Source organism: Arachis ipaensis, chromosome B10 (genome assembly GCF_000816755.2).
Source record: "Arachis ipaensis cultivar K30076 chromosome B10, Araip1.1, whole genome shotgun sequence".
Classification (NCBI taxonomy): domain Eukaryota; kingdom Viridiplantae; phylum Streptophyta; class Magnoliopsida; order Fabales; family Fabaceae; genus Arachis; species Arachis ipaensis.
The window spans coordinates 12,356,660-12,365,358 of record NC_029794.2 but is presented as its reverse complement, the minus strand read 5'-3'; the positions used below and the strand labels follow the sequence as shown (position 1 = coordinate 12,365,358).

General features: G+C 35.1%; 1 protein-coding gene and 1 pseudogene across 4 annotated transcripts in view; one reads left to right on the top strand and one right to left on the bottom strand.

Moving 5' to 3' along the window:
* LOC107620147 lies at positions 553-5,201 on the top strand (annotated as a pseudogene).
* The window catches only part of LOC107624165 (protein JASON), an 11,013-nt gene continuing 8,115 nt past the window's right edge, over positions 5,802-8,699 (bottom strand). Inside the window, exons 1-4 of one of the 4 annotated variants that reach the window (XM_021115081.1) lie at positions 7,688-8,019; positions 6,600-7,148; positions 6,162-6,518; positions 5,802-6,070 (exon numbers count right to left, since the gene is read on the bottom strand). In XM_021115081.1, the coding sequence (XP_020970740.1) occupies positions 5,867-6,070; positions 6,162-6,518; positions 6,600-7,148; positions 7,688-7,756 (1,179 nt within the window). In that variant the 5' untranslated portion in view covers positions 7,757-8,019 and the 3' untranslated portion in view covers positions 5,802-5,866. Of the gene's footprint in view, positions 6,071-6,161; positions 7,149-7,687; positions 8,020-8,699 lie in introns of those variants that run through there. The other 3 variants (XM_021115080.1, XM_016326638.2, XM_021115082.1) reach the window with 3 other exon arrangements.

Below are 8,699 nucleotides of genomic sequence, written 5' to 3'. Positions count from 1 at the left end.
ACTTCTATACACTATACACTGTAAAATACTTTTATACTGATTAATATATTTAAGCAAGGGCTGTCATATAAATAAAAAAAAATATCATAGATTCTTGGTGTGTATCCGAGAATTTGAATTTAGAGTGAGATTGCATAGAAATTCAACTCTTTGTTATGAAATTATTTTTAAACTTTCGGGACAAATAGTATCATGACATGCTATCAGAATTTTTATGATAAAAAAGTCTAAAGTTTGATCCATGTTGATCTGTGCTGATCCGAAAAAAGAAAAATTTCAAACATAAGACAAATAAAAAGAGAAAGAAGGTTAAAATTCAGACAAACCATTTATGTGCGTACTTCTATCAGTTTAAATGTTTTAAAAAAATGAATTTTTGGTATGATTTCGTGACGTACTAGTTATCAAATAGAATTAATTTTCAAGATTTTAGTCTAATATTGAATGAATATGAATGATTTAGAATTCACTATAAGTCTATAACCATCTCTTGAACCAAAGTTTGATTAAAAAAAAAATCAAAAGGTTAAGCAGCTTGATTATGAATAGTATTTATATTTAGCATTCAAAATGAGGCCAAGGCTTTTGTGTCTTTGTAGGAAAATACAGACTACAATCAGCAACAGTGGCAGCACAATGTTGAAGCTTTCTCTTTAGCTGGAAGTGGTAAGCAATAAGCATGTTTTTCTATTGATTTTACTCTTTTCCCTTCTGGGATGCTTTCTGATCTTCAATTTTTTGCAAACTTTTCTGAGTTATTTTATTGTTCTGCAGTTGCTAGTAAGGATTCTGAAGTAGAAATTGGTTTCTTAAGAAATACAGAGAAACACATAGAAAGAAAAGAAAAGAAAGGACTAATAAGCAATGATCAAGAAGATGAAGATTACATGTAAGTATTCTCTCAAATTCTCCATCAATGAATTGAATCACTCATAAACATATATGAGAATGCTTTTTCCTTCTTTAGATTCCAAACATAATAGCAAAAGAAACTAAAGAGCCATCTAATTGGTTTCAGCTTTTAGGATTTCGCGCTTTTTACTTCATAAAATCATATGACAATAGATAACAGGAATAACTAGAATAAGAACAAGAAATGAAAATAGAAATCAATTAAGACTTAAACATCTCATCACAATTGAAACTTGCCATTTTGGTACCCTGCAGTTTGGCTGAAGCAAGGCAACCATTGTGGCGAAAAGTGCCGGTACCTTCAAGCCTAATCAATCCATACCGGATAGTCATTGTCATGCGCCTCGTCGTGCTGGCATTCTTTTTTCGCTTCCGGATCCTAAATCCAGTCCATGATGCATTTCCACTCTGGTTGGTCTCAGTAATTTGTGAAATATGGCTAGCATTGTCCTGGCTAGTTGATCAGCTACCAAAATGGTTCCCCATCACACGCAAAACCAGCCTCGAGCGCTTGTCCTTGCGCTTCGAGCAAGAAGGCAGGCAAAACAAACTATCCCCTGTTGATGTTTTTGTGACAACTGCAGACCCTTTTAAAGAACCACCAATCATAACAGCAAACACTGTCTTATCAGTACTTTCTGTTGATTATCCAGTAGAAAAGGTTAACTGCTATGTCTCGGATTACAGTGCTTCAATGCTTCTCTATGATACTTTGTATGAAACTTCAGAGTTTGCAAGAATTTGGATCCCTTTTGTGAATAAGTACAGCATTGAGCCAAGAGCACCTGAATTCTATTTCTCTCAGAAGGTTGATTACTTGAAAGACAAGGTTCATCCTACATTTGTAAGGGACCGCAGGGCGATGAAGGTGAAAGAACAATATAGAAAGCCATGAATGTTTCTTTTTGTTCTAATTTGGTTTAGAACTCATGTTGGACTAATGGATTCTTTGATTGCAGAGAGAGTATGAAGAGTTTAAGGTGAGAATCAATGTGTTGATTTCAAAGGCTCAGAAGAAACCAGAAGAGGGTTGGGTGATGAAAGATGGAACACCTTGGCCTGGGAACAACACTGAAGATCATCCAGGGATGATTCAGGTTTGGAAGAAAATCTCATTCTCTTTGTTGTTTCTTGTTTGATATTTATTCATTTCCACTTTTCTTCATTGGTGATTGTAAAAATCTATCAATATTTAAGTGTGTTTGGTTCTGTTTTTTGTAAAATTAATTCTACATAGAACTAAACTTTAGAATTGGTTTTGAAGTAAAGTGGTTTGTGTTTGATGATTCCTCTAAAAGTGTTCCTCATAGAAAGTAAAAATGTTTCAATTCTCCTGCAATAAGTAGTCTTAAATTATAAACTTTATTCAAAACTCAATAATTTCAACGAATCAAGAACTAGAAGTTACATGGACTTGCCTTTGCAGGTGTGTTTGGGAAGTGCTGGTACACTGGACATGGATGGCAAACAACTGCCACGGCTTGTGTATGTTTCGAGGGAGAAGCGCCCCGGCTATCGACACCACGAGAAAGCTGGTGCTATGAATGCTTTGGTAATTAAGTAGCTACAACTTTATGAATAGAGTGCGAGTAAACCACCAATTTTTGGCTTAATTGGCAGCATTTTAATCTTTTAAGGACTAAATTTATAGTTTACTCTATACTTTGCAATTCAGAATTCCTGTTTATACTATCATATTGAAACTTGTTTGTAACTCTTGCATTGTTGTGTTTCCTCTAAAGGTTCGAGTTTCTGCTGTTCTTAGCAATGCTCCTTTTGTGTTGAACTTGGATTGTGACCAGTATATCAATAATAGCAAGACTATAAGGGAGGCTATGTGCTTCTTAATGGATCCTCAGCTTGGAAAGAGGATTTGTTTTGTCCAATTTCCAAGAAGGTTCGATGGCATCGATAACAATGATTGATATGCTAATCGCAATACCGTGTTCTATGATGTAAGGAAATTCTTCTAAAGTCCTCCCTCTTTCAGTTTCAAAGTAACAACCAAAAAACAAAAAGAACACATTAATATATCTTTGCAGGGTAAACTAAGGGTGTTATTAGGGGAAAAAAACTAATGGATTTTATCTTGATATTAGAAATAGTTATTAAAAAATTTCACTCTTTTTTATGCTTGACAGATATAATAGAGTACTATAACAGATTATAACAAATTGCAACTACAATAACATTTTTCCTTGAATATTGTATTGATCATAGATCGTGATGAAAGGACTTGATGGGATTCAAGGCCCAGTGTATGTTGGCACTGGTTGTGTTTTCAATAGGCAGGCAATATATGGCAATATACCGCCATCTGATAAAAAGCCTAAGACAAGCCAGTCTTCATGCTGCTGCTGCTGCTGTTCTGGTGATGATTCTGGGTCCACATTTGATCTTGAAGAGATTGATGAAGGACTTGAAGGGTTTGAAGAGAAAGAGGAAACATCCTTCATTTCAATGAAAAACTTTGAGAAGCAATATGGAATGTCACCAGTTTTGATTGCTTCTGTTTTGATGGAAGATGGTGGACTTCCAAAAGTGACCAATACACAGTTGCTGATTAAGGAAGCAATTCATGTTATTAGCTGTGGTTATGAAGAGAAAACTGAATGGGGCAAAGAGGTAATAATATAAGTTAATTAGAAAGAACTACTTAGTATTTATTTCTTGCGTTGAGCAGATGAAAATACTTAAAATAGAAATTCTCCCTATGATTGATAAGAAATGAAGTAATCTTTTCACTTTTTCATTTATTGCATTGCAGATTGGGTGGCTTTATGGCTCAGTGACAGAAGATATCTTAACAGGATTTAACATGCATTGTAGAGGGTGGAAATCAGTGTACTGCATGCCAAAGAGAGACGCTTTTAAAGGATCTGCTCCTATAAATCTATCTGATAGATTACACCAAGTTCTGAAATGGGCTCTTGGTTCAACTGAGATTTTCTTTAGTGGCTATTGCCCATTGTGGTATGGTTATACTGGTAAACTAAAATTGCTACAGAGGTTGGCTTACACTAATACTATTGTTTATCCTTTCACTTCCATCCCTCTCTTGGTGTACTGCACGATTCCGGCCGTCTGTCTTCTGACTGGAAAATTCATCGTCCCCGCGGTTAGTTCATTGTTATTAGCTTACTACATTTAAATAACTTGCATAGTGTTCTTTGTTATATATATTAGAATGTGGCAACTCTTTTAGGCTCTAATTCTCTATTACTTTCAAATGATGTAAAATAGAGAAACCAATGCTAGGTGAATGTTGATAAATGATAACTAATAGTGCAAAAGAGTTTTATTAATTACATACAAACCAATTAAATTCAGCTATATTGCTATAAGAATCCTGTCTTCTAACCTAAGCTTTGTTTAATGCAGTTAACAAATGTTGCTAGCATTTGGCTAATGGCTCTGTTCACCTCCATGATCTTAACGTGCGTGCTAGAGCTCCGGTGGAGTGGGGTAAACATTCAGGACTGGTGGCGCAACGAGCAATTCTGGGTGATCGGCAGCGTCTCCTCGCACCTCTTTGCCGTGTTCCAAGGTCTCCTCAAAGTTGGTGGAGTACACTCTAACTTCACAATCAGAGCAAAATCCACAGATAACAACAGTGTATCCAATCAACTCTATCTCTTCAAATGGACAACTCTTATGATACCACCAAGAAGTCTTGTTATCTTGAACATGGTTGGGATTGTGGCCGGAATATCTGATGCCATTAACAATGGATATAACTCATGGGGACCTTTGTTTGGGAAGCTTTTCTTTTCTTTTTGGGTCATTATTCATCTATATCCTTTCCTTAAAGGTCTAATGGGAAGGCAGAACAGAACACCTACCATTGTTGTCCTCTGGTCAATACTTTTAGCATTGGTTTTCTCAATGATTTGGGTGAGAATTGATGTGTTCTTGCCCAAGAAAACAGGTCCAGTTCTAGTACAATGTGGGTTAGAATGCTAAGGTAATGGTGGAGATAAAATCAGGGATATGTTCTATTTCTTCCCATTTCCTTGTTCTTTTTTTGCTGGAGAATACTGCTTTCGGGCGTCTTTGTGAGTCTGGTTTTGAAGGAAACGGAAGGGAATGGAAAGGCTTGAGAGTTTCACTTTACTGAACAATTCATTCACTTCCCATCCTTTCTCTTCAAAATCTCAACTCATAAACACATTTACACACCCTTCTTAAGAGAACACCTATAGTTATGTGGTCTCAAAAGATAAAAAGAATATTAGTTCTGTACTTGTGGTATCTGTGCAATATATTATGCTGTATATGATTATCACTTATCTTCTATTATTATTTTATCTTTTTAATTTTATTTTGTTACCATCTATTTAATTTTACACATTGATTACATACTTGAACCTTAATACCTTAATGATATCTTGAGTTAAAAAACTTCACAATTATTGATAAGATTTCTTGTTATCACTGAAAATAACCACAGAAAATATCTTCAATATGACATCTATTTCAACAATATCAAGCTATCTTTCTATGCAACTTGATCCAATAAGCAAGATCATGCTGACGAGAAGATATCATAGATTGAAAATAGAAAGAAGATTTGCTATCACTTATCAGCTACACTTGTATTAATGGATGCATAATAGTTCTAAGGAACCATTGGCTCAAGAAATGTTGTGCCCCATGAGTCAATTATAAGTTTGTAATTAATTAAAATGTGTCATTTCCACGTAAATTTTTTTCTCTCATCTGGTTTTCTACACCACCACTTTGTCTTGAATAATGTTAGGATATGTGAGGTGTAATGACAAAATAACTAAGTGTTACCATGGAGATTGGAGGAGAGAGAAACTTATATCTGATTTCTAATTCAGTAATAATTAGATTCTTTTTATAATAAAGTATTTAGCATTAAATAATTCCCATGAAAGGATGAAAAATAACTGAAGACACAATGTAGATATAAGATATATGATTGTATTAATTATTTACCCAAACTGCAAATTGAAGAAGTAAACATCACACACTGAATCATTTCATAAGAATAAAAAAATTGAATTCCTAGACAATTCACACCCCAAAAACCACACAAACCAGTGCATGCATTTCTCTTAGTAGCAGCACCTCTGTTCAAAGCTTTCTCTAACCTTGTCTCAAATGGAGTTGAGTGCCAATTCACTTTCTTATCCTGCACACAGCCAGTGAAATCCAACATCAGAATTCAAGCTCACAAAGTTCCTACTTTGTTGCGAAAAATTCACATTTCAATTCATCGTTACCTCTCTATACTTGCTTGTTGTGTTGGGAATCCCTTTGAAGGATGATGCTGTGCTGGCTTCTTCGGCAAAATTCCAGTAGGTCCCAACAGTGCCTATGATAGGCATCTCATCAGGACTCCTACTAGGTGACTTCCTTGGTGACGAAGTAGCTGAAAATTGCTTGATTTCTTCCAACGTCAATGCACCTAAAATAGGCCTATCATCATGGCTAATTACAGAATTTGAACCTTGTGAGACTGTGCTTCTTTCAGGAGTTGTAACTGAATTCAAGGACACTGAGCTACCCTTGTTCATAGGTGTGCTCGTTTCTGACGAAGTAGCCAACCAATTTGAGAGGCTAGCATCAACTGAAATTTCCTGGCTCAGCTTCTTTGGTGAGTCAGTTTTCGAATTCAAGTGGAAAGAAACTTCCTTAACACTTTCATCAACTGAAATTTCCTGGCTCAGCTTCTTTGGTGAGTCAGTTTTCGAATTCAAGTGGAAAGAAACTTCCTTAACACTTTCATCAACTGAAATTTCCTGGCTCAGCTTCTTTGGTGAGTCAGTTTTCGAATTCAAGTGGAAAGAAACTTCCTTAACACTTTGTTCCGCAGCTGCAATAGCAATCCTTGGAGATTCATGATTGGGAGAAACATAATTCTCTTTCTGAGGCTTCAATGGTGATGATACTGTTCTCTTGGCCTTGACTGATTTCCACTGAGTGAGATTCTCGACAGGGTTTAACACAGGATGAACATAAGCACTTCTATCTCTAGCATTGGGATTAACCCCAAATGGCTTCAAATCACTTTCACAATTTTGGATTGTACTCTCCATAACCCCTTCAGTAACCACATGATCAACATCGATTTTCACCCTATCTTCTTCAAACTCTTCAACCATTTCATCACATTCTTCATCTTCATCACTGAGATCACTAACTCCATAATCGGAATGATCCTGAACCAGAGAGACTCTAGGTTGCTCAGGCTTGCTTGTAGCATTTCGCTGCAACGAGATCGGAAACTCAATTAAGTCACACGAAGAAAAGAAAAGAAAATTACTTAACAATGTTTCTGCCAGGAAAAAATAAAGATCAAGTTTTTACAGAGAAAGAAAATTTAGAAAAGGGAAAGAAAAGAAGAAACACTGTTGCCGATTTTGGGGGTTTTTTTTCCGGATCCAATTTTGAATTTATGAACCAAATGGGTATAATCAATTATGGGGAAGAAGGATGCAGGGCTTAAGCTCTGTTTTGCTGAAAAATCAAATTTTCTATCTGAAAATAGAAAGAAAAGGAAACAAAAGAAACTGCATCGTTTTTTGTAACGTGATTCAATTATTCAAAAGGGTATCCTCAACAATGGAGAACAAAATATGATTACACTTTAGCTATTTTCGGCTGCTATATTAAAATAAAATATTTTATATTCAAAAAAGAAAGAAAAGAAACTGTCTTAGCAAGCAAAACAATAATGGAATTCAAAGTGTCATTTCGTCAAACACGTAGAAAACGAAAAGCTGAATGAGTTTAGGGCTAGGCTTACTTGAACACTGTGCGTGTGTTTTCTGCGTTTGGATTTGGAGGAACCAAAACAAGCAAGGAAGCAACCCATTAATTAATTAAGGGCGTGTTTGGCAGCACCAAGAATGGCTTAACTTGAGAGGAATAAGAAGGTTGTTTTGAAAAAGGGGTTCTTCATGGTGAAATATACGAAGCCAGAGAGAAAGAGAACGAAGAAGAAGAAGAAGAAGAAGAAGAGCGTTTAAGGTTTGGTGTGTAGGGACAAAAACGGTCAACAAGCATCAAAGTTTCTTTTTTTCTTTTTTATTGTTTGTTTCTTTGAAATTGTTTATGAGACCTACGCGCTAGCCAACTGCGCCACCACCCCGTTTTGTGATATAATTTTCACCATTCTTTACTTACCTTTTACTCAAAGAAAACTATTAGGCATATATTTGAGTAGTCTCGTCCGGGACCTCATCTTCAATTATACTTGTATAAGTTATAAAAGAGAGCATGCTCAATGGACTTGATGATATAAGTGCCCTTTTTAGCAATTCATATATGAAAGTTATGGTGGCAATATTATGTATTTTCACACCCTCATTATGGCTACTTTACATTCTATCTTTTTTTATAAATTGGTTTAGATGGCTTCACACTTCACTCAAATAATTTAACTACTCTTAATACTATTTACACTGTTCAAAATCTTCCTTATAATTGAACATCCATTTTCTATCAGTTATTCAATGGCTTCTTCTTATCGTTTGCTCAAAGATTTTGATATTGGAGTAGAACACCAATCATAGCACATCAAGCTCAGGATCATTAAATCTTGATCCATTCTCATTACTAAAGATAGATATAAAAAGCCAATGTTTGAATACATGGAGCAGCTGAACTTATTGCATGTTGTATGATTGTCCTTATGTCATAATAGAACCGTATGACTTCTCTTTGGATCTTTTAAATATTTTATTTATTGGTATAGATAATATGGACACAATTTATATTTTTATATTTTATTATTTATTTTATTTACTATATAAATA